The following is a 26,663-nucleotide window of genomic DNA, read 5'->3' as shown; positions in this document are numbered from 1 at the left end:
CAGAATACCTATTGACCGTTTAATATAGAGTCTGGTGTCATACATGGGAATATTTAATAAAGTTAAAGGCTGAGAATTAGGAAGATAGTATCAAATTGGAAATAAATTGGGTCAGAGTGAGAAACTGAGGGGTTCAGGACAGTTTCTTGTACAGGTTTCCTGTTTTGGGACTGGCTCAACCAGCAAAACCAAAGCTACAGATTAAATCATAGAATTTTTCCAAACTTGATCTTTCTGAAATTGTGAATTGTTGCAGGTTAATACACGTGGCTGTATTGTCCACAGCGAGATTCTGGGACAAATTCTGATTAATTGCTGCCTGAGCGGGATGCCTGAAGTCAGCTTAGGCTTCAATGACAATGCTCTTTTCAACCAGAATTCAAGTAAGTACATGAGCTGGGAATGGAGAAAAATGACTGGAATCCTGAGGATGACTTAACGATCAGGCCAGGTTCACTTTGACCCTACTTATCTGACCTTGGCAATTTTATTAACAAATAGCAAAGGCCACTTTACCATTTTTGGCAGAGTAAATGCAAACACTTATGTTAGTTTTCCAAACAAAGATAAGAGCACCGATAGAAGCTTTTCATACCAATGTGTTTCTGAATGACCCGGTTTTGTTTCGCTGTCCTAATCATTGCTAGAGCACTGCATCTATTTTGTTTTGTCCTATTCTGTTACATATCTTGGTCCTTTTTAAAAGTTACCATTGACTCTGCTTCCACCATCATTTCAGATTCTACTATCAAGCAACAAATAATGCTCTCGGGCATCATTTCAGAGTTTACCCAATTACCTTTTTAAAATGTGTCATCCTGGAAAAGCTTGTTAATGTGTTTGTGGATCTTACACTGTGGTTTATATGGCAGCATTCTTGAATCTGTGGACCTCTTTAGTATCTTGGTTGCTGTTGTCAAAGTATTGAATTTGCAAGTTGATGGTATGGAGTGTTAGGCACTTTTCTTCTAGGACAATGCAGACAAATGTTTTCTCTGACCTAAGTTGCATCTGTATTCAATGACTAGTATTTGGAATCGATCTGTTCTCTGCAACCAAGAATGAATTCAGAATCAGAATTGCAATCAGGTTTAATATCACTATTATGAAATTTGTTGCTTCCTGGCAGCAATACATTGCACTACGTAATAATCAGAAAAAAAACTGTAAATAGCAAGAATATATATATCTGATTGTGCAGGGGAAGAAGCTATTGCTGAAACATTGATTGTGTGTCTTGTACCATCTCCTTGATGGTAGCATGATAAGAAGGCATGTCTTGGGTGATGGGGGTCCTTAATGATGGATGCTACATTCTTGAGGTATCTCCTTTTAAAGGGATCCTTGATGTTGGGGAGGCTACTGTCCATGATGGAACTGGCTGAGTTTAAGTCTTTCTGCAACTTTTTCCAATCCTGTGCAGTGGGTCTTCCATATCAGACAGTGGTGCAACCAGTTAGAATGCTCTCCATGGTACATCAGTAGAAATATGCCAGAGTCTTTGCTCACTTGCCAAGTCTCCTCAAACTCCTAAAGATATATAGCTGCAGTTGTGCCTTCTTTGTAATTGTATCAATATGTTGGGCCCAGGATAGATCTTTAGCAATGTTAGCACCCAGGAAACTAGCAGACAGCAGAGCCTGCTATAATAATGTATCAAATGTTATACCATATGGTACATTTTGTACACATGCCTAAACAGTAACACAATCAGGTACAAATATCAGTGCTTCAAGATATAACATCAAACTTGAATTTTATATCAGAAAATAAATGAATCTTTCCTTTCTCATGCATGCATTGTGAAATCAACATACGAAGGTACGTTTCCAAACTTGAACTCAGATAAAATATTTCCAAACTTGAAGTCAAATATATGTGCATTCTCAGGATCAAAGTCAAGAATGTATTCCTGCCAGAGCAGCTTAACATCTCATTTAATTCATTTTTATTAAAGCATATTAAGCTGACCTGCATTTCATTTAAAGTTGAAATAAGTGAGTGTCTCAAACCTAGTTAATACTAACTTTCTTGTTCCAATGCAGTAAATGCTAACATGGTGGACTTTGAAGATATAAAATTTCATTCGTCTGTTCGGCTATCTCGCTTTGAGAATGAACGCGTCATCTCCTTCATCCCACCAGACAAGGAGTTTGAACTGATGTCCTATCGAGTTACCAACCGAGTAGGATATGACGACTTGTATTAATGTATTATCCTGTATTGTGTCATTTGACAAAAGCTTCTCAAGGAATATGAGGCATAAATTGGCCACTTGAGTGAACTTATTGTATCATCCTTGAATCATTTAACAAGCTAAGTACATAATTCAATCAGATCTATAAACTATATACATTTATTATTCTAAATTCAATCTCTTTCATGTGATTGATCACTCTTTGAATACATTATTTCAATAACGTGTTGCTAGGCTGCTCTTGCATGTTAGTTAAAGATAAGACTAAAAAGGGCTGATTTCTAATTATGGATTATTGTTTGAAGAGCCTCAATTTTTCAGTAGTTTCCATTTAGAACAATATTCATTTTTTGTTGCAAAGTTAAATTGGAAGGAATGTCAACTATGAAAATAATGTTCTAGATTTTTTTTACACATATCAAGTAGAGGAAAAAAAATCTTATAAATTGAATTGTGAGATAAATGACTGTGGGTACATTTCTATTCAGGTCAGACCATATATAGTGGTTGAAGCAGCTCTACAGAAATACTCACATAGCAGAATGGAGATCACAACAAAGGTAAGGAAACGACTAGGAAGATTAAGGTGCAATGTTCCCTCTGAGGTGAGTGCATGCACACATCTTGTGCTACTAGCACACACAGGTGATTTAAACTGCACACAAAAGGTTGTCACCCTCTACCTCATTGGCATGGTAAGTATATTTTACGATCGTACACAATTACATTTCCTTTTCCAGTTCTGATGCGGGCGGTGTTGACAGTGTTGAATTTGCGATGATTTGTCTGCAGATTTTAGGACTGGTTTATTTTTACTGTTCTTATTAAAGGAATTATTGATTCTCTATGTCAAATTCCAAAGAAGCAAAGTGCAAGAGAACCTCTAGTTCATTTAAAGCAGAATGGCTTATTATCCTTAGAATAGCTTCATCCTTACTTCCACTTAAAAATTCAGTGTTTACATGTTGTCGTCACTGGGCAAAACATTGCACAGCACAAGGCTTTTGTGCAAAGCAGTCATTACAAGTTAGAGGAAAGTAGCAAGGGTGGTTATCTGTATGAAAATAGATTGAATGATTTAGTGTTTCTTATGAATAGGTAAACACAGTGTCAAGGACCTTGTTAGCATAACAACTATCAAGCATCTCCTGATAAATTATTCTAATTTCCCCTTACTCTTAATCCACTACCATTCTGCCATTTTGCATTAATCCCTGGTTATTTGAGTTGACAGTGAATTGTCTCAATACCTCAACCAATCTCCTTCATGGAAAGAGGCAAGACATGAGGCTAAGGGATTTGTCCTCCAGTCTTTGGCTTCAAACCTTCTGATGCTGTGAAAAGACATTCACTTAAATGCCATTTATTTCTCCTCCTTAGTGAATTTGACTGTTAAATAGAAATATGTCTCAAAGATGCTTCCAATACATCATTTTGGAGATCTTTTACTTCCTCTAAACATAGAAAAGTGTCAGCATCAAGGCATTGCATCTTTCTACTTTATAACTTATTTCTTCATTGGGTGATTAGAGGACAAACAGAAGTGGCTAGAATTTTTTTACTCTTCCCTAGCTTGGTAAATTGAGAGTATTTATATTGGTCCACTTGTGCACTAGGCTAAGATAGACAATCATAGAACACTTATGTCACAGGAGGCCATTCTGTCCATTTTACCCATGATGGATGACAGAGTTATCAAACCTAACTTATATTTCTAATAATTGGACTGTACCCTACAAACTCAGCTTACTGTGTATTGTTTTGCATTGAAGTCTCTTACCCCTGCGTTTCTTTCCAGCAGTGACCTTAAGTCTTCACCGTCGTCTGTAATCGTTGTTCTTCTTGTTTCCCCACTAATCTCTTACCATTTACTTTAAAATTATGCCTCATTGTTTTTGACCCCTCTGCTAAGGCAAATGGGCTTTTCTTATGTACTCTGTGGTAACACACGATTTTATACAGTTCAGTTCAACTTTTCCTTGACGCTCTCTATTGCCAAAAAGAAATGTTGCCAGCTTGTTCTATCTTTCCTCATCACTAATGATTTCCTAGCCCTGCACCATCCCCCTAGATCTCTTTTGTAGCCAGCACAGAACAAACATAAATAAGAAAAAGTGGTACTTGCTTTGAACCTTACTGCTGTATGGGTTAGTGTCATTCTAGACAGTGAATTGTACTGTATGTGAAAGATGTCACATTATGTCTATATACATTTGTAAAAAAAAAATTATAGAAATAGGTATTCTATGCAACTCTGTGATGTCGCAGGTTAAAGGACAATTCAAGAACAACATTATGGCTACAGACGTTGAGATTATTATCCCTGTCCCCAGTGATGCTTCATCCCCAAGATTCAGCACTGTTAAGGGTTCTGTAGAATGGGTACCCGAGGACAGTGCCATCATCTGGACTATAAATTCAATTAAAGTAAGTTAATGTTAAATATGTTTCCAAACAATTGCATATGAAAATCTGGGATGCCCACAAATGATCTATTACAGCAGAAAATTTTACACTGTTATGTTTGTACTTGTATTTTTTAATATTTACAGAATTAAAGTGGTTCATTTGGGCTTAAACTGCTGCAGAAATGGTGCTTCAGGTCTTCATGTGGGTAATTTCAGTGTATCAATTAATGACAGATGAGAGATTGATTAATTAATTAATGACACAGAGAGACCAATCAGAAGAGTCTAAAGCAAATATACCTTTGATACTTTTGCAATAAGACCATAAGACACAGGGACAGCCACCAGGCCAGAGTTTTGCATTCAGAAATCCTTTATATTTCTAAGTCACTATTGGTCCCTACTGAACATTAACATGTACACATACAGCTAACATGTACAAAAGCTAGATGAAATCGACTATGATAATCATTCAATATTGAGTTCCCTTGTAAGCTATTGGTTTCATGATTCTTTACTAATCCTAAAGGAAAACAGGTATATAGAACATAGAAACTTACAGCACAGTACAGTCCCTTCAGCCCACAGTGTTGTGCTGACCCTTTAACCTACTCAATCTGACCTTCCATTTTTCTACAACCCACGTGCCTATCTAAGAGTCTCTTAAATGACCTTGGCATTAAATTGCATTAAACTACAGTGCATCACCCACAGTCCAATGGTCTGCGTGAGTGGTTTTACCGTTCATCAAAGGCTGCTCTGAGGGCCTCCTGATGGACAATATTGCACGGTCATCTTCCATGGGTCCTGTTGGGACTTATAATGGCTCCAAAAGAGGAACTTGCAACCCTCCGCAGATGAGTTGGTGTACGGGCAGCTGCTACGGGTGCTGGGTGATGCCATGTCTGCCTAGTCAGTGTCTCAGCAATGGTGCGCTCTACTCAGTAGACTTAATACTTTCACACCTATTCGTACCGCACATCACGTGGTACAGCACCCTTGGGTTCCATTTAACCTACATTCTACCTCCTTCACCTTTCTCCGCCATGGTGCACATCAATGTCCCTTTTAAGCCCCCTTACTTATCCATTCCATCTACTGGAACAGGATGCAATGACTTTTATTGTAGATAGGAAGGGCAAAGCTGAATGTATTTTTGTAGATCGCATTAAACCGGCTCACCAAGACCTGAATGGTACCACGACCATACCTCCTGCATCATGACATGACCATGCGCATGTCAGCACATAACTGGACGAGCCAGTGACACCTGCTGTTACTCCAACAGTTACTCCAGGTACATAGGACCCGAGTCGGGAGGTTATTACACGCTCCAGACAGGCTCACACTGCCGGTTTTGGTAAATTCTGGATTGGTGGGGGGGGGGGGGGGGTGTACCTGTTTAAGGTAATGTAATGGGTGACAGATGACACATATTGTCTATAATAGAAATTGTTCTACATTATTCACAAACACTTTCATTGAATTATTATGTTCACTTTAAGAGATGGTGTCTGATGTAATGACATCAGTGTAAGTATAAGCTTGTTTTTTAAAATAAAACCAGATTTCCACAGAGTGCTCTTATTGAAGAATATCCTAACCATTTGTACATCTATCAATTGTTATAAATTAATTCACAGCTATGTACCCGAAACAATTAAACTGAAATTACAAGTACCATTAAGCATCTTTCCTTTCAATATTTGATTCTTGGTAGTGTTTTCTAATAGCACAGCCCTTGTATTTTCTTTATGGTACCCTGTGCTCTAAAAACATTAAGCACAGTCTGCAGATTAAAGGCTGAGCACTCCTCGCTGACAATCAACTGTTCACAACATCACGCTGACAATGATGTCCTCTTGCCCTGGAAATAATGGTGTGCCCCACGTCATTGTCTCACGTAGCAGTGGAGGGAGGAAACCGGAAGCCTCAAAGTTCCTCGGTGTCATCTCCACCATTAAAGCTCATCTGAGAATGTAACATGCCAGATGAAATATTTGAAGGACTGAAGCCATTCTCTTTAGCTCTAGCTCAAGTGATGATCCTTATCTGGAATTTTCATCTCTTTTTCTGGCCACACACTGAAACCGAGCCTTGCCTTTCACAGTCTCAGTGTTATTTTTAACCTGGTTATGAGTTTGTCAGGATGAAGGGTCTTGGCCTGAAATGTTGACTGCTTGTTTCAACGGATGCTGCCCGACCTGCTGAGTTCCTCCAGCTTGTTTATACGTGTTGATTTGACCACAGCATCTGCAGTGTATTTTGTGTTTCGTAATTCTGGCACAATGTGCACTATTGACCTTAGTCACTGAACCATTGACGGCTGTGCTTCAGCTGCCTCTGTTCTCTATTCTGTAAATCTCTTCAATAAACCCCACCCCCTCTTGTTTATTTCTCCTTTACAATACTCCTTAAAATTTCTCCATCAGCAAAAGTATTTACATCTTGGTAATGTAGCTTCTTTAAAATGCTCTCTTTAGCTCCTGTTGCTGTGTTAAATTTGCCTTAAAATTACCATATTGTTCTTCAGCTGACAAAAGCTATAATTAGCTGTCATTCATTTTGTGAAAAGGACAGCTTATTTGAAACACTGGAAATCACAATTTTCTCACTACTGAATTCCATTACATTAGCTTTGCTCTGAAGAGTAAATGGAACAATCAATAATTATTGATGAATTAAAATAAGCTTAAAAAATGTCTGTGTACTTCCTATTTGTCATACTGACTTGCAGGAACAGAGCCAGACTGAGAATTATACATCATAAACGGTTGGAAGAATCTTACAACATAGAGATCACTCCACAAGATACCACAGCTTCGCTCCCTCAGTAACTTGAACACAATCTCTTTTACCTGTAGTTATACATCAGTGATAGGTGCAGAGAATAGCAATCCAAAAATTTATGGGTTTTATTTTAAAGATAAAAACCTTTCTAGAATATTTGATTGCTGATGATGTTTTATCATTGCTCAATTGTTTAAGGGAGGGAAAGAATTTGTAATGAAGGCACATCTGGGATTACCGAGTGTAGAGGCTGAGGAACCTGAAGCGAAACCTCCAATCAGAGTGAATTTCAAAATCCAGTACCTAGCCGCATCCGGTCTACAGGTATAGTTCATTCATGCTTAACACCTTTAGGTGGCATGTATTTATATAATACTTATATCTTTACAAAGGTGAATAAAATAGCACTGTTAAACCTAGACCAGAAAGCTCAATTCTTGCAGCTTAATGATTTACCCATGCTTGTAGAGAACATTATTCTATTTCATATTGGGTTAAGTGTAAAGTCTCTTTCTGTGTTTGAAGTATCTTCAACACTTACTACAAGTATCTTATGCACAAATCTTTGACTTTGAAACTGTGATCTTATAATGACCTAACAATAAGGAACCCCAAGCTTAAAATTCAATCTGTGCACATTCAAGGTGCAAGACAGCTGGAGATAAATCCAAATTTTAATCAAATCTATTGTTCTTTCACTTTGAGATTGTGACTGGAATCCCTGTGACACTGATGTAATGAAAATATTCCTAATTTTCTTTCTTTCTATTGCTGTTAAACATGCCCCCCCCACCAAGTGCCATTCTCCCATTCCAGCATTTTCTCCCCCGTACTTCAACCTATCCATAACATTCTTTATGAACTGAGCTTTGTTAGTCTTGCTCCATTATAAATATTGTTTCCTCAAATTAGCAGTTTTCTTTAATGAATCCTAAAGAATGGTTGATCTATGAAATGTCTTATTTGTTAAGTAGGTGTACCATTAACTAACTTATGTTTTATGTTGAATGAATGTTACAAGCTCCAGACAACCATGACTTTTCTTACACTGCTGCCCAGTACCAATCGCAAACAAGAGAAAATCTGCAGATGCTGGAAATCCGAGCCACACACACTCATTATGCTGGAGGAACTCAGCAGTCCAGGCAGCATCAAATAAAGATCCTTTCCTAGATGCTGCCTGGCCTGCTGAGTTCCTCCAACATTTTGTGTGTGTTGGCTGGTAATAATAGAATTTTCTTCGATAATATATTAGGTATTACATCAAACAAGCACCTGAATAACAGTTTTATTTTTATAGATCAAATACGTGCGAATAATAGAAAAGGGACGCTATGAGGCAACTTCCTGGGTTCGATGCCTAACAAAAAGTGGAGGTAATGCTTCGTCGAAAAATTGCAGACATTATTTTATGAAACAAATTTGTGGAGTTTAGTGGTGTACAAGATGAAATTTTGATGCACGTGGAGAACTCCTGTTTTAATTGTGTTACAAAGAGGGGGGTATCAAATAAAACCATCAAATTCAACAGGAAGTGAAAATAAAATCCTGATTTACAATCTTACTGATTGGCCAGATAGTTATACAGACTGAGACTGCATAGTTTGTGTATTGTGATGAAGCTGGGAATAAATCCACAACCACAAGTTCTCAGCCTGAGGAGGAACAGGATTCAAATCACTTACCACTTATTAAGTATCCACACGTGACAATCCAGTTTCAGAAGAATATATCTGTCGGTACATATGACTGTATGATTCCACACGGGGCAACAGTAACATTGCTGTACTTTGGGCTGGCCACGGGTGATGTAATAACAAATCTATTGCTTTTCTTTGTTTTTTGGTGGCTGCCTGCTAGAAAATGAACCTTAAAGTTGTATATGGTATATATACTTCAATTAATAAATCTACTTTGAACTTTGAAATCTCTCATTTGTCCCTAGATTTTCAGATTCGCATATAAAATACAAATTTGACAAGTTTCTGAAGAAGATTGGGAGGATTCCAAGCCTGGACGTTGTTCATAAGAAGTTCACTGTTGTCTGAAACTCTGAAACAAAGGTCCTTGGTACATGCTTCATTTTAGATTAAGTATGAAACAGCACAGATTTAAAAAAAATAAATAGAATAATTTTATTTTGGAGAAAGGATAGTCATTTCATCTAGTTCCGAATTACATGTCTATAGGCCACCAGGATCTGAATACAGCCTCAGGTTTGCACTACTTTGACAATGTGAAAATACTTGTTCATTAAACAAGTACGCATGCACACGGCTATTGCTATCTGATGGTGGTTTTTATATGTTAGTTGCCCTGGTACGATGTTGCTTTACCACTTTGTGCTTGTTCTTCCATTAATAATTATGGTGTTCTGAAAATGCGTGTGTTATGCCTTCTGGGTATGTACAAAAGGCAACAGTGGGAGCGGCACTTGTTTTGAAGAGGAACCTGTTTAGATCTTACCACAACAGTACAAGGTAGTAGCTTGTTTTCAAAGTGAAATCAGGGATGGGGCTTATTAGTGACACCAACATGCTCTAAAAGTGCAGCATTGTTAAATAGTACAATTCCCTGCTATAACTACACCACCTTTGAAATGACACACACAAAATGCTGGTGGAATGCAGTAGGCCAGGCAGCATCGAAGGAAGAAGTACAATCGATGTTTTGGGCTGAGACCCTTTGTCAGGATTAACTGACTACCATTAGTACTGATGAAGGGTCTCGGTCCGAAACGTCGACTGTACTTCTTCCTATAGATGCTGCTTGACCTGCTGCGTTCCACCAAATTTTGTGTGTGCTGTTTCAATTTCCAGATCTGTAGATTTCTTCGTATTCCCACCTTTAAAATGTACAGGTGAAACTGTTAACAGGGATGGTGAATTGTGATTATAATGCACTGAAACTACATGCAGGGAGTTGTGGGACAACACAGCTGGTGGGAAAGATTGGATCATCTACAGGACTGATGAATGGGTTTGCAATTCCCGGACTGACATTTGGTGAGTGGCGATTTGAAGCAGCTTATCATGTTGCAGATATTATCAGTGACCCTACTGTCTTCATTGTGCAGGGGTAAAGTTTTAGCATTTGTGTTTGGGAGAGAACTGGACCCACCTGAAATGCAGTTGTATTGCTGTTAGGGAGTGTAAAACTTTCCACCTTCCTCATAAATCAGTGACAGTTTAGATTTCCTGCTATTGGTTTGGACTTCTCTCTTGTGTCCCATATACCTTGGCTGCTATCCAGTAGATTCCCTGCTCTCTTTCAACAGTGATTTGCAGTGCGTAGACTAACTGCAATATTCAGTAATACGCAGGGCATGAGAACTAGATCACAAAGACCCATGTGTATCTGCTGCTTGTCATTGAGGTTAACAACCCTATCACACAGGAAGAAGCAACACACAAAATGTTGAAGGAACTCGCAGGTCAGACATCATCTATGGAAAAGAGTAAACATTTCGGGCTGAGGCCCTTCATCATGACTGGGAGAGAAAGGTCAGAGTAAGGAGGTGGGGGTAGGGGAGGAAGAAGTATTAGGTAGGAGGTGATAGGTGAAACCAGGAGAGGGGGAGGGGTGAAGTAGAGAGCTGGGAAGTTGATTGCTGAAAGAGATAAAAGGGCTGGAGAGGGGGGAATCTGATAGGAGAGGACATAAGGCCATGGAAGAAAGGGAAGGGGGAGGAGCACCAGAGGGAGGTGATGCGTAGGTGAGGAGAAAGGTGAGGGGGGAAATGGGAATGGGGAATGGTGAGGGGGGAAATGGGAATGGGGAATGGTGAGGGGTGGGGGGCAATTACTGGAAGTCTAAGTAATCGATGTTCATGCCGTCAGGCTGGAGGCTACCCAGACAGAATATAAGGTGTTGCTCTCCAGCTGAGTGTGGCCTAGCAGAGGAGGCCATGGTGAAAGGAATAGAAAAGGTATGCTAAGATGGATTTGTGTGGACGGCAGGGGAGAACAGATAGTCTTACTGTGCTGTAAATTGGTGTCTTGGTCAAGAGTACCTCCTATATCAATCTTTAAATTTTCCCTGAATTGTTTAGCTTTTCTAACAGAAGAATCACATCTTGCAGGATTAGCACCAACATACACATAGAAAGTCTATCAGATTTAATAACAATTGACAAGGTGTTATGCTCAAACATGTACACTCCAAATATTTCAGCTCAGTTTCAATTCTACCAGTGCTAACCGAAAGAAATACTCGCTGTAACTCATAATACTGTACTCACTGTTACTATTTAACCATGTAAAGTGCAGCTTCTGCTTAAAGCGGGTGCAATTCCCCTGCTGTTTTCTGCATCATCATCTTCTTTGGCTGTCATCCAGAAGTGAAGCTGGCTTGTTTCAGCTCTAGTTTTACGGCTGATGGGAAGCAGATGCTCTTCCATTGAGGAAGTATGGAGGGTAGTTTGAGAGGTGGTGAGGTGTGGTACCCTTTCACAGTTTACATAAGTACGGACCTGAGATTCATGATACTATTCCAAATTCTGCTTCTCCACTGGGCCAGGGTAAATATTGGGTACTTGTTTTCAGAAGAGGCTTTAAAAAGGAATGTTATTGCGTCTTTTCTTCTGTCCACCTGGTAATTTCTCCCCTTGCCTGAGCTTGGAATAGAGCAGTTTCAGGTGTTTCGTTATGCAAACAAATTGGTCTCCAAAAAGGTAGCGATGAACGTAACAACAGACTTGATAGTGGTGGGAATGTTGGCCTGGCATCAATTTTTTTCTCACCAGTAAATTTGGAGGATTTTACAGAGCCAGAATTGGTGGCATCCTCCTAGTCCCCTGAGGTGTCTGCTGTATGTAGATAGTCCAGGTATCCTGAGTATAGAGGAGGGTGGAGGTCACTCCTGCTCTGCAGACACACAAGTCTGAAGTCTTAATCTTCAAGTACTGTTCTCTCAAATGACCAAAGCCTGTGCTGCTGTTTTGAATTTTGCCAAGGACACATGCCTTTGTTGAGAGATGGCTCCCACACAACAAGTGGTCCACATTTTTCATGAGCTTTATGCCAGAAAGCAGAGTTTTACAGCAGGAGCAAGTCTGTAGAGGAACTCAGCCCTGCAGATGCTGTGGAAGGTCCAACTTCATTTTGCTAACTGTACAGCTCAAACACATTTCAGTAACTGTATTTTTTTAAAATTTATTGAGATACAGCGCAAATAGGCACCCTAGCCTAATCATGGGACAATTTACCATGACCAAATAACCCACCAATCAGTACATCTTTGGACTGTGAGAGGGACCCAGAGAACCTGGAGGAAATCCACATGGTCACAGAGAGAACGTACAAACTCCTTACAGGCAGTGATGGGAATTGAACCCAGGTCGCCTGTATTGTAAAGCGTTGTGCTAACCGTTACGTTACCATGCCACCCAATAATGATTGGTAGTTAGCCAACTTGCTCCAATAGAAAAAGAGGTAGATAGACTGTAATGGCACATTTTAAACAGGCTAGCTCAAATCACTAAACACTGCAATTAAATCTGGAATGCAAAGTAAAAAGTTACCCATGACGAGGTTGAGTTGAAGCTTTCTAGAGTAGTGATGCTAGGATGGCATATTTAGAGTGGCAACTCAGAATAGGCCTCAAAGTGCTGGCTCTCTTCAATAAAGACACATTATAAAATACACAATTTAAATTTACATGTTAAATATTTTAATTATGGATCCCATTCATAACAACTTTACTCCAACAGAACAAGATTCATAAGTGCAATGTAAATTACAGAAAATGAAATTCCTCAGCTCTAGAAGCAGATACTGTTAAATAATCACATAGAATGGGGGCAATTAATTTAAAGCAATAAAAAAAACATATACCTTTCTTTCAATTTTTTGAAAATTTTTTGAAAAACCTCAGGTATGTGTTTTTTCATGTTTTCTCTATACAAAAGAACTGAACAAATCTGGATCCATCTCTACACTCCCATTTTCATGCAAACATTAATACAGCATCAAAATGTCATCCTTAGTCCAATAAATAGTTTCTGTACACATTGTACATAGATACATATAAAGTGAACCTTTTCCCTTAATATCAAACTCCTTCTCAATTCTTTCACCATCCATTTTGAGATACGTCCCAACATTCTCCTGTCCAATCAGCTTCAAATCTCTGCAAGTTAAAGTGCATTGACCAATCGAACAAAAACAGTGAAGAGGGGTAATGTGTGCTCTGATAAACTTTACTGCTGCTTATGTCTGCGGATGACGGAGTTTGCTTTATCAGTGTTCTTCAGTTTTACCGTATCCTTGTAAAAAGGTTAAGGACAGATTTGGATTCCTGGGGAAAAAAAAGACAAATCAAACAATTAACTGCTTCAAGAAACATTTAATGTATGCACAAACTTCACATTCATATACTAAGGTTGGATACAAGGCAGCAATTCATTAAAGCTACAGAGAAAATCTAACATCATTAAAAATTAAATTCAAGGTTATCAACTTTATTGATTTGCTGTCTATCACTTCAACAACTTGTATTAAGCCAGCATGAAAAAGACTCAATTTACAGAATTGGCAAAATAAAAGACGGGTGGAGCAGAGGAATTTTAACAATTGGTCAAAAAAAAAGGGATGAATGGAAGAAAGTGAGGCGGAAAGTTAGAAGGGGAATCTATTTAGTGTAAAGATGATGGTAGCATGACCACCAGTTCTGGGATTAGCAGGTATTCAGGAACCTGGAGTTAGGGGTATAAATACCAGCATCTGAACAAATCCCATTAATCTTTAAAGATCAGAGAACCAAGGGAGTCATGAAAATATGTCTGAAATGGCCAGGAAACATTTACACCATCAACTCATTCAGGGAAAAGAATGTAGTTCAGTATTCAATAGTTTAGTGGGAGAGGAATAAATCTCAGGGGAAGAACAAAGGATCAGGGGGTAGGGTTGAAGCTGTTGGGTAGATCGAATCCATGTGTTGCCCAATGGGAATGGGAAGTGCAAGGAGAAATGCAATTGTTGATGCTTAAAGAAGCTAATTCCTTTAACTAATTCCAAAGGAAGTATATTATGTCCAACTGATCTTTCTTTTAGCCTACTGGGAAAATGTAACACTAATACTGTATCTGTAGAGGCTGACCACATATTCTTGAAACATTTCTACGGTTCTGTGAAGTTGTTGTGGTTTTATGCATTTGGTTTCATCTAAAACTATCTTTAGGCTTTCACAGAGTGTTAATAAACAAAGTAGTGGTACTTGGCTGCACAAGGGCAGTTTACAAGTGGGCAGTACACATGGCCTCACCGACAATCAGTATATGTAATAGGTTACAAGGGAATATTAACAAAAGCACTGCTTCAGAATATTCTGGATTTTGAGAAATGGCTGATGTCAGACCTTAGTATGAGCAGTTTTGCAAAAAAGGCTTCCTCCATTAGATAAACAGACTTGCAAAAATTGCTCTATTTAGTGTGAAGCCATGTGGCAAATGGTCGTTCAGAAGGGTACAATATAAATGTTAGTGTCTCTCAGAAAATAGCTCAGCCAGAGAAGCCATCAGTCATTGGGCATCTAATAATGACCTTCAACTACCACGTGATCCTAAAGATAAAGAGACATTCTTCTCAGTTAGACAGCAACAAAATTACACACCAGACTTGTTTTGTAACAACAAGCAGTCAACTTGAACACGTACCAGCTCCTCATGAAATCCTTGGTGATTTTCCTCAAAGCTAATAATGGATGGATCCCATATACCCACTCAACTCTCTTGCCCAAAACCCAGATGGATCTTTGGGAAAGCAAACTGGGAAAAATTCACCTCAGAAGTCGACAATTTGTGTAGAATACCACCCACCACTGAAGCTTTCCACCCATTTCATAGACACATGCTAAACTGTGCGAAAAGAGACAATAGTGAGAGGCCATCGACAAGAATACATTCCTTGTTGGTCTAAAAAAAGTGAAGAACTATTTCAAGAGTTTAAAACAACAGGCGATACGACTACAGCTCCTCAAATCACTCTGCAACAGACAAAATAGATGGATGGAAACTGTTGAAAACATGGACCTCACTCACTCCAGCAAACCTGCATGACCGCTCCTCAAAAAAACTAGATCCCAATACAGCACCAAAGCAACAAACTAATTATCCAGTCGGTGCACAGTAGCAAAACATATCAGACCAAGAAGAACGCACATTCCTAATCTTAAGTTTGAAACAAGTCAGATCCGAATACCAAAAGCTTTGCATTAGCTCGCCAGATAATGACACAGTTACATTTCCAATAACTGACATAAAATCTGCCCTGCAAAACACTAAATCAGCAAAAGCCGTCGGCATCAATGATATCTGTCCAGAAATGCTGAAACATCTCGGAGAGGGGAGTGACAAGTGTCTAACTTGTGCTTTCAGTGTTGTCATAACAGAAGGGAACATGCAAAGTCACCGCAACAACTACACCAGGAAAGCCTGCAGATGATCCAGCAAGTTACCAGCCAACTTCTCTCCTCTGCGATACTTACAAACTTCTTCAGCGTGTTATTTTATCCAGAATGTTATCTCTGACAGATCCTGACATACATATTGAACAAGCTGGCTTCAGTGAATATCGGTGAACAAGGCCTTGCACTCACATCGTACATCAAATCAGTCTTTGAACTCAAAAATAAAACTAGAGTAATTTTTATCGATTTAACTTCTGCATATGACACTGTTTGGGACCAAGGGTTAATGTTAAAACGAGTTTTAATGTAAAAAGATCCTACATCTCCTCCACTGAATGACAGGCGCCCGGTCACTTGACTAGGAAGTGACATCACTTGACTAGGAAGTGACACCAGTCGTATCACGCAATTCCATAATGGCGTCGCCCAAGGGTCAGTTCTTGCTCCAACCTTGTTCAATCGGTACCTCAATGATCTCCCTGAAACCAAATCTGCTAATGTTAGATATACTGATGACTTCCTATTGAATGATGTCAAACCCATTGAGAAAATTCTTAGCCAAGGTAACAACTCCCTATCCAACTACTTCACAAACTACTACCTGGATATGAATGTCAACAAAACAGCAACTTCTATATTTCATCTGGACAACTGACTTACCAGATTTAAACCAAATATCAAACTAAATGACAGCTGCTCAACGATCCACACCCAAAGTACTTCGGAGTCACACTAGATTGAACTTTCTCATAAAAGATCCACACGAACTGTTGCAAAGAAACTAAAATCCAGAATGGTTATGATCAGGAAGACAGCAGGAATTAAATGGGGTACTAAGGGCAGTCTTATGAACCTTGAGCCTAGCACTATGTTTCTCAGTCGCTGAATATTGCACACCTACCTGCAAACATCATCAATACACAGCTGAGAATAATCTCAGGAGCCCTAAAATCCACACCTGTCCAACAGCTCCCAACAACGAGCGGAATAGCACCCTTGGGAGATCCGTAGGAGAGCGGCTTCAGCAAAATTCTACAAACGTATCCAACATTCCAGTTCATACACTCATTGAAAATGCTCCATCTTTCTGACTCATATCCTGAAAACCTTTCTACAACTTGAAAATCCTCAACTCCTATGATGAACACAATGAATGGCACCAATCCCGGCACACCAACATGCTCCCCCCCACCAGAGATCTGATCGATAACCCCACCGGGATTTACCGGGAAAAACTGGACAGCTGCAAATAGATTCAGAAATGCCAGGACAGTACAAGCACCACACGATGGGGTTCTCGACAAACTCCAGCTTGCCCCTGTGTTGCCCCAACCCAGGGCGTCCTCCACCTGGACCAAACACGCCTTCACCAAGATCCAAGACGGCTTTGCCACGGTCCATGGCGGGGGCCACGAGCTGGCTTGACAAAAACCAATTAGAAGCATGAAGAGAAGAACACCAGCTGTCTGAAACAAGTGTCTCCTTAAGGCAGGAATCACAAGTACACAGAGTTAGTTTGAAATGGGGAGAAGTTAATTCATTTCAAAATATTGGCAATTCCAGGATTTTTTTTTTCCTTGAGTAACTTACCCAAATTAGACTGAAGTGCTATTATAGATGTAAGTTATAATCAAATTGATGCAAAAATGAAAGACAAGTTGAAGAATTTGCAACAGGAAATTAAAAACATATTTTCAATAACTAGTTACCAAAGTGTATGCTTCTCTCTAAAAACACAAATTTATTTATAAATCAATCAAATTGGGTGCCACGGTAACATAGTGGCTAGCGCGATGCTATTGAACTCTGAATTCCAGAATGCCCCGAGCTGTAAGAGTTCAATTCTGGCACCATTCTGCACGGAGTCTCTGTACGTCTCCTGTGGAATGGGTGGGTTTTCCCCGTGCTCCGGTTTCCTTTCACAGCTCAAAGATGTACCGGGTAGGTTAATTGGTCATTGTAAATTGTCTCGTGAATAGGTTAGGGTTAATCGGGTTCGTTGGGGGTTGCTGGGGCACCTTGGGTCAAAGGGTCATAAAGCCCTGCTCCGCACTGTATAGCTAAATTAAAATTAAAAAAATGTTTACAACACAACTCTGCTAGCAAATAACATCAAAACGCTTGATACCTTTGTAGAACGGGTTTTACTGAAAACGTTCCAAAACCGCAAAGTTTCATCTCCGGCACCTGTCACAATAGCCTCGCCATCTGGTGATATGGCCTAAAGATCAATGAAAGGGAAATTCATTACCAACACTAAGTGAAAAATGCGCATACATGGTGGGGCAGACGTTATGTCCCACCAGGACTCGAACTCAGAAAAACAACTTGATCTCCTGATGTTTAGATCTGTAAGTTGCCTGGTAAAGTTGGATAGGTATAAACAAGACCGATATATACCTGCAGAAGGATATGCAAGACAGGTTTATGCCTCAGGGATGCTGTTTTAATATCTGCTTTCCATAGCAATAGGAAACCAACCTTATGGCAGATTTTCTTAAATTATTTATTCGTTTCTTCTAATTTCAATATAGAATGAATTGCTTATTTATGTTGGTCAATTTTGGAAATATAAAATTAATTAATATTTTAAGTTTCTGCCATGCCGATAGATGTGACTGGAGTCTGTATCAGTTCTGGGAGAACACAGTTCCCAATACTTCTCTAAATGAAGCAATGCTCACTTACCCACTGTTTAATCAAAATTGTTCAGGCTGTGAGAGAGGGAAGAAACTCACATCACATTACCAACTGGAATGTGAAAAGGAAAATATATTCTTTTCAGTCCTTGAGACAAATAAACATCTGTTAAGTGTAAGTGGGAAAAAAATAAGATTTAAAAAATAAAAGCATTAACATAAGTGCTACTGTGACTCAGTCTCACTGTCAAACTTAGTCTGTCGCTCACTGATAGAGTGCCCTCTGCTGGCTGTGTTCAGAATCCACGGCCGGACACCAACTGCTTTGAAAACCATTCATTCAAAATTAATTTTAGGGATGGATTTCTCTGCTCTCTGCCAAAAACAAGGCAGGGGAACAAAGCTACCACAGGAGTTTGAAAAGACAAGTGTGAAGTCAACCATTTTTCTCATTTATCTTTTCACTGGGGGGGGGTCTCATTGAAACCTTTCGAGACAGAGTAGATGTGGACTGGATCTACGGTGGGAGAGTCTACGACAAGCAGGCACAGCCTCAAGATAGAGGGGTGCCCTTTCAAAATAGATGCGGAGAAAGTTCTTTAGCCAGAGAGTGGTGAGTTTGTGGAATTTGTTGTCACAGGTAGCTCTGCAGGCCGGGTCGTTGGGTGTGTTTAAGGCAGAGATTGATAGGATCTTGACTGGACGTGGCATTGAAGGTTACGGGGAGAAGGCCAAGAGGAGGAAATAAAACTAACAGCCATGATGGAAAGCAGAGCAGACGTGATGGGCCAGATGGCCTAATTCTGCTCCTACGTCTTATGGTCTTATAAAAAAATGCGAGACAAACGGCCAGGGAGTGAGAGGAATGACAATTACAATGACAAGTAACCTTTGTGCCAAGTAACCTTTTACATAAAACTACATGTAAGAGATGAAAGCTTATGCCAGCAAACAATATCCCTCCTACAATAGATATTCATTTCACATATAATCTCTAACATTTCCGATCAAAATACACAGCAATGAACGTTAAGCAACTTAGAATAGAAATCACTTTGCGAATAGGCACACAAGTTTAAGAATTGAACACCACAGTGTTCACAACAAGTTCACCACAAGCCAATTAAGCCATATACCATTTTGGATTGCCTGGAAATAATTTTGGTCTTTTACACTGAAAATAATCATAACTGTGAAGTAGAGTCAGTCTTTCAGATCACAAACAAGAGAAAATCTGCAGATGCTGGAAATCCGAGCAACATACACAAAATGCTGGAGGAACACAGCAGGCCAGGCCGCATCACTGGAAAAGATTTCTAATGTCAGTGCTTCAAGCTGAGACCCTTCAATGGTGTAAGAAGGTGGTGGTGTTGGGGGGGGGGGGGGGGTGAGGAAGAAACACAAAGTGAAGGGTGAAACCTGGAAGGGGGGGTGAAATAAAGAGCTGGGAAGTTGATTGGTGACAAGAGATACAGGGCCAGAGAGGGGGGAATCTGATGGGAGAGAACAGGTCAAGGAAGAAAGAAAAGGGTGAGGAGCACCAGAGGGAAGTGATGGGCAGGTAAGGTGAAAAGGAGAGCGAGGGGAATGGGAATGAGGAATGGTGAAGGGTGGGGGGGGGGGGCGCATTACTAGAAGTTCAAGTTGTCAATGTTCATGCCATCAGGTTGGAGGCGACCCAGATGGAATACAACGTGTTGCTCCTCTAACCTGAGTGTGGTCTCATTGCGACTGTACAGACAGCCATGGATGAACTTATCAGAATGGGAATGGGAAGTAAAATTAAAGTGGATGCCACAAAGAGATTGTGCTTTTACTGGTGGACGGGTAAGGAGCGTAGGTGCTTGGTGAAATGGTCTCCCAATCTACACTGGGTCTCACTGATATACAGGAGGCCACACCAGAAGCTCTGGACACAGTACATGACCCCAACAGACACACAGGTGAAGTGTCGCTTCGCCTGGAAGGACTGTTTGGGACCCTGAATGGTAGTGAGAGAGTAGGTGTAGGGGCAGGTGTAGCACTTGTTCAGCTTACAAGGATAAGTGCCAGGAGGGAGATCAGTAGGGAGGGATGAATGGACAAGGGAGTCGAATAGGGTGCGATCCCTGTGGGAAGCAGAAAGTGGGGGGGGAAGGGAAAGATATGCTTGGTGGTAGGATCCAGTTGGAGAAGGCGGAAATTACGGAGAATTACATGCTGGATGTGGAGGCTGGTGGGGTGGTAGGTGAGGACAAGAGGAACCCTATCCCTGGAGGGGTGGCAGGAGGATGCGGTGAGGGCAAATGTGCATGAAATGGAAGAGATGCAGTTGAGGGCAGCATTAATGGTGGAGGAAGAGAATCCCCCTTCTTTGGAGGAGGACATCTCCTTCGTTCTGGAATGAAAAGCGTCATCCTGAGAGCAGATGTGGCGGAGACAGAGGAATTGTGAGAAGAGAGTGGCAGGTTTACAAGTAACAGGGTGGGATGAGGTACAGTCCAGGTAGCTGTGAGAGTCAGTGGGTTTATGATAGACATCGGTAAACAAGCTGTCTCCAGAGATAAAGAAAGTGAGATTGAGAAAAGGAAGGGAGATGTTGGGAAAGGACCTGGTATATCTGAGGGCAGCATGGAAGTTGGAGGCAAAGTGGATGAAGTCGACGAGCTCCGCATGGGTGCAGGAAGCAGCACGGATGCAGTGTAGGGAAAGTTGGGGAATGATACTGGTGTAGGTGTGGAACATTGATGTTCCACATAGCCAACAAAACCCACGCGAGTGCCCATGGCTACACCTTTTGTTTGAAGGAAGTGGGAGGAGTCGAAGGGGAAATTATTGAGAGTGAGGACAAGTTCTGCCAGATGGAGGAGAGTGGTGGGGAAGGGGAACTGGTTGGGTCTGGTGTCCAGAAAGAAACGGGGAGCTTTGAGGCCTTCCTAGTGGGGGATGGTGGTGTATAGGGACTGGACATCCATCGGGGCCAGGGAACTGGTAATCGTTGAAAAGATCAAGGGCACGTGAAGTGTCAGAATGTAGATAGGAAGGGACCAAACCAGGGTGGCAAAACTGAGTCAAGGTATGCAGATATGAGTTCAGTGGGGCAGGATCAAACTGAGACAATGTGGCTACCTGGACAGGCAAGTTTGTGGATCTTGGGTAGGAGGTAGAAACAGAAGGTGTGGGGTGAGGGAACTATGAGGTTGGTGGCAGAGGATGGGAGATTCCCACAATGTGGGAGACAAAGGCCTAATGCTCCCAAGGTGCAAGTAAGAGCAGGTGTTTGATGGTTGTCATTGGACCTCAGCAAGGTAGAGATCAATCTGCCAGATTACTAAGCAGCCTCCAGTTTGTGGGTTTGTCAGTGAGGTTAGGATTAGTGTGGACAGCGTGGAGAGCGGAACATCTGGAAGGAATGAGGTTGGAATTGGAGAAAGGAGTGATGAAGTCGAGACGGTTGATGTCCCATCAGCAGTTGGCAATAAAAAAATCCAGGGCAGGCAGAAGACCAGAGCAGGGTGTCCAGGAAGAGGAGGAGGGTTGAAGACGGGAGAAGGGGTTATCTGTGGGGGTGGAGGGTCCCTGCCGAAGGCAGAGCCAGCGAAAGAAGAGCTCAGTATTACGGCAGCTGCGGAGCTCACTGAGGTGTGTGCGCAGGGGGACAATGGTGAGACCTTTACTGAGGACAGAATGTTCTGCATCAGAGAGGGGAAGGTCAGAGGAGATGGGGAAGATCACACAGTTCTTTAGATTGTGATAAATTCAACTGAGAAGTTACAGCATAGTCTCCGCATACTGCACTTGCTTGCACCATAATTAAATAAGAAATATTACAGTCACCCTTATTTACACACTGTGCTTACAGTTGTTATACTTTTTGTCAGTAAACATGATTAGTAGGGAACCTTTGGTGCTTGTAACCATTTGGAACGTTAAGGCACTTACCAGGTACAGCACTCTATATGAATGTCCTGTCAGTTTGGCAACTTGTGTTAAGGACGGATACTTCCATACTAAGATTTGATTCTGGGAATAGCCATGCGTACTAACCTGGAAAGTAAAGCAGAGTCTCAATAAAACTTGAATAGAAATGAAACAACGATAGACTTTAATTAGAAATAACCTTGCTCCAAAAGATACCGATTCAAGTAAAAGTCAACTGAAAGATGGCAAGCCACACAACACTTTTATTGGCTATATAAACATATTCATCACCTGATGTCCTTCAACCATAAGCTCCTTGAAGCCATACAATTTGGCTCCAATACTCTATCCTTGACTGTACAATCATCTTTTATTTTACTATAAACATCACAATGCAAACTTTTCTAAACAGTAGCACTGCTGTAAAGCAGGCTTTTCAATCCCAGGTCATGCCTTTAATGGGCACCACATGCAAAACCAAGAATTAAACAAACGCTTTTGCAGCCTTTTATAAGGATACTGGAGAAAGCTCCAGAATTTCAAAAATATTGTTGTTACTTTAGTTTGCTTGCTAAATGCAATAAGCCTCAGAACAGAGTAAGCTGGGATTCATTGTAACTGCTTGAAGACCACCGAGTTCCACCTTGAAATCATGAACACTTGTACTCTTTTAGCTATTGTTACATCTGGAACCGAACAATCACGAGCAGAGAAGGTGCAGGAGGGATGGATAGACGAATGAGAAATATCTTCAATAGGACCACGTGCTCTGCTACCCAAAATGAACATTTCTTTTTTTCCCCCCCAGTTCCAATGAAGGGTCCTAAACCTGAAATATTAACTGTTTTTCTCTTCCCAGATGCTGAAAGTTTGCTGAACTTTTTGTATTTATTTCAGATTTTTAGCATCTGCAGTTTAAAAATTTTTAACCTTATCTTATGGACACTGCCATCTGCTGCTACAAAGGTTCTATGTAATTTCACAGAGAGTAAGGAAAATAGAAAAATAGATTGTTAAAATCCCAAGTCTGATATCCAAGGATAAACTGTGATCTATCTTGAACTTTGCCATCTCGAGTCATAGAACACTACAGCACAGAAACAGGCTGTTCGGCTCATCTAGTCCTCATCTTATCCTGCCTCGTCTCATCCATCACCTTCCATACCCCTCTCAACCATGCACTTAACCAAATTTCTCTTAAATGTCGCAATCAAAGCCACACCTACCACTTCCACAGGCAGCTCACCCTCAGGTTCCCCTTAAATAGTTTCCCTTCCACCTTAATGGATGACCACTAGTTCTAGTCTCACCTAACCTCGATGTAAAATGACTGCTTGCATTAACCCTAACTATACCACTTATAATTTTGTATACCTCTGTCAAATCTCCCCTCATGCTCCGCGGAACAATCTCCTGACCTATTCAACCTTTCCCTATAGCTCAAATCCCAGCAAATTCCTTTGAGTGGTACATCCATAATGATCAGATCTCACATCAGAGTGGCAGAGAGCATTGCTACTGTATTGCTCCACTGACACAGGTATGGTCCAGATTAGATTCTGTCTGTGTGCATATTCTCGCAATGGATTACCTCTGTTTACTCTGCACGACAGAATGAATAAGCTGTGGGGGGAGGGGGAAGGACTGGTTGGAAAATTTAGAGCTGGCACAGACTCGATGGGCTGAACAGCCTCATCTGGTTTGAAGAAAATATGAAGCCTACCACAAGTGTAAAGGACACAGACTGTGCTTCCCAGAGAAATTAAAGTGCTTGGTATTCTGAAGACATAACAGAATAAATAAATCCACTCTAAGATTATCTTCAATATGAATGACACATGCAGAAGAAAACAAATCTTTATTCCATCATTTCCTGTCCAGGCTAACCAAATCTGTGCATACACATACATTGCTCACTGGATTTATTAATGATATACTGAAGATTTAATTTGTCATAGCTTTCAATTTTAGAAGCTCACCAGTTCATTTGCGTGCTTTGACCACGCGAGATTGCAGACCTGGGAGCCGGTGTCCACGCACTGCAGTGGCTGACAGGTTAGCGTGTTCCAGAAACGGATGCAGCGGTCGGCAGTGCCCCCTCCTGAAGCCAGGAGTCCGTGTTGATGAGGGGACCACGCAATGGCTTTTACAGCCGCTAAGTGTTCTGTGTACTGTTGGACTGGACTCAGACTGGAATTGTTCCACACAAACAGCTGAAAAGAAAATAAGTTGCAGCCATAATACAAATATAATCAACAACTTTAACCTCACAAAGCTTTACATCGTCACACAATTTGACAAGTTCCCAATGAACTTTCATCCACACCTCACTCAAACTGGTAGTCATCTAGCTAATAGAACAGAGTACACCATTTCAGCTTTCAGCAATTTGCCAACCATTCATTTAATTCCTTCATTGTGTGGGTGCAAGTCCACGCCACTAAATTCAGTTTTACAACTCTCACAGTAGTACTGACTCTAGACGTCAAGTGTGAGGTACCTTGTTGTCGTTGCCACCAGAAGCCAGGTGCTGGTGATCGGGGGACCACTTTAACCCACAAACTTCCTGCCGGTGACCTTGCAACCGGCGCTCTGTCTGAAGTGGGGGCGTTCGTACGTCTCTCTGCAGAATCAGACGGTCCCGACTACCTGATGAAAGCTGATCAGCATTCCAGGCTAAAGCCCCTGCACATCAAGCAACACTGCATTAAAAAAACATCAGCAGTTGTGTAACTAAACACTTCAGTCCCCCAATACTTCATTTCAGAGCCATTGTGAAACACTTCAGCAATAATAACCTCATTTACTCAAAGGCAAAATGTTTTTAAAAGCTGTGATGGTAGTAATACAGACAGTTGAAGATCAAAATACATCAGCACTGTAATACACTAAACACAGGTCTTAAACTCTCCTTTGCAATGTGTTCATGGATTTAACCGTGTCATAAGAATTTCTATTTTAAGCCGTTGTTGCTGACCCTGTCCTCCTGAAAACACAAACCTTCAATAAAAAACAGTGTAGCAACTAAAACCAAACAGCCCTGTTCTTCCTGGACAATATAAATTTTGTTGGATTCCTAAACCTCCATGATTAACAATGCCATTTTAGTCCGCATGAACACCTAATATCATTAAATCACCTTTCCACATCTGTACGCTATTATAACAACACGTCTTAAAGCCCTGGTACAATCACAGGATGACACAAAGGATTCCTTGGAACTTTTGCGGAGAGTGGTAGTAGCATCATACCACCTTTCCTTATAATACTTACCTCAATCGATAACACCAAAAAACAAATCAGGGCAGAATCCAACTGCTGCTCATCACAAAATGCCTGCCCCACTTCCTATGACTATGAATCAGAATCACATTTAATATCACTGGCATGTGTCATGAAATTCGCACTTCACTGCACTTCAATAGTTTAAAATTGCTGGAAGATACTCAGATAGTGTAGAGGCACAAGCCCCTCTCCATTTCCTTAATCCTGATTGAGAAGTTACAGAACCTGGGCCTCTGTACCTCCCTCTGCAATTGGATCCTCGACTTCCTAACCGAAGACCACAATCTGTGTGGATTGGTGATAACATATCCTCCTCGCTGATGATCAACACTGGCGCACCTCAGGGGTGTGTGCTTAGCCCACTGCTCTACTTTCTATATACACATGACTGTGTGGCTAGGCATAGCTCAAATACCATCTAAAAATCTGCTGACAATACAATCATTGTTGGTAGAATCTCAGGGCGTATGGGATTGAGAGATGCCAACTAGCGAAGTGGTGCCGCAGCAACAACCTGGCACTCAACATCAGTAAGAGAAAGAGCTGATTGTGGACTTCAGGAAGAGTAAGACAAAGGAACACATACCAATCCTCATGGAGGGATCAGAAGTGGAGAGAGTGAGCAGTTACAAGTTCCTGGGTGTCAAGATCTCTGAGGATCTAACCTGGTCCCAACATATCTATGTAGTTATAAAGAGGGCAGGACAGCGACAATAATCAAGGAGCTTGAAAAGATTTAGTGTGCCAACAAATACACTCAAAATCTTCTATAGAGGTACCGTGGAGAGCATTCTGACAGGCTGCATCGCTGTCTGGTATTGGGGAGGAGGGGCTACTGCACAGGACCCAAAGAAGCTGCAGAGGGTTGTAAATTTAGTCGGCTCCATCTTGGGAATTAGCCTACAAAGTATCCAGGACAACTTCAAGGAACGGTGTCTCAGAGAAGCAGCTTCCATTATTAAGGATGTCCAATTCCAAGGGCATGCCCTTTTCTCAATGTTACCATTAGGTAGGAGGTACAGAAGCCTGAAGGCACAC

At 40.9% G+C, this 26,663-nt stretch overlaps 2 protein-coding genes and 1 long non-coding RNA gene across 5 annotated transcripts in view; 2 read left to right on the top strand and 1 right to left on the bottom strand.

The window, feature by feature from the left end:
* The window catches only part of LOC132401892 (AP-1 complex subunit mu-1-like), a 31,755-nt gene extending 21,778 nt beyond the window's left edge, over nt 1-9,977 (top strand). Inside the window, exons 7-13 of the mRNA XM_059984218.1 lie at nt 257-383; nt 2,046-2,185; nt 2,686-2,757; nt 4,466-4,624; nt 7,594-7,719; nt 8,696-8,771; nt 9,341-9,977. Coding sequence (XP_059840201.1) covers nt 257-383; nt 2,046-2,185; nt 2,686-2,757; nt 4,466-4,624; nt 7,594-7,719; nt 8,696-8,771; nt 9,341-9,360 — 720 coding nt within the window. The 3' untranslated portion in view covers nt 9,361-9,977. The remainder of the gene's footprint in view (nt 1-256; nt 384-2,045; nt 2,186-2,685; nt 2,758-4,465; nt 4,625-7,593; nt 7,720-8,695; nt 8,772-9,340) is intronic.
* A 135-nt stretch (nt 9,978-10,112) lies between these two features.
* Nucleotides 10,113-26,663, top strand: part of LOC132401891 (uncharacterized) — a 42,053-nt gene continuing 25,502 nt past the window's right edge. The window contains exon 1 of the long non-coding RNA XR_009514740.1: nt 10,113-10,828. This is a non-coding gene — a long non-coding RNA (uncharacterized LOC132401891). The remainder of the gene's footprint in view (nt 10,829-26,663) is intronic.
* LOC132401890 (fizzy-related protein homolog) overlaps nt 13,025-26,663 on the bottom strand; it is a 49,465-nt gene continuing 35,826 nt past the window's right edge. For all 3 annotated transcript variants that reach the window (XM_059984216.1, XM_059984215.1, XM_059984217.1), the window contains 5 exons: nt 24,841-25,025; nt 24,320-24,553; nt 22,362-22,466; nt 17,930-18,022; nt 13,025-13,692 (listed from right to left, as the gene is read on the bottom strand). In XM_059984216.1, the coding sequence (XP_059840199.1) occupies nt 13,651-13,692; nt 17,930-18,022; nt 22,362-22,466; nt 24,320-24,553; nt 24,841-25,025 (659 nt within the window). In that variant the 3' untranslated portion in view covers nt 13,025-13,650. The remainder of the gene's footprint in view (nt 13,693-17,929; nt 18,023-22,361; nt 22,467-24,319; nt 24,554-24,840; nt 25,026-26,663) is intronic.

The sequence above is a fragment of the Hypanus sabinus genome, chromosome 11 (assembly GCF_030144855.1).
Source record: "Hypanus sabinus isolate sHypSab1 chromosome 11, sHypSab1.hap1, whole genome shotgun sequence".
Lineage (NCBI taxonomy): Eukaryota > Metazoa > Chordata > Chondrichthyes > Myliobatiformes > Dasyatidae > Hypanus > Hypanus sabinus.
The sequence above is the reverse complement of the archived record's forward strand: the minus strand, read 5'-3'. Positions and strand labels throughout refer to the sequence as shown.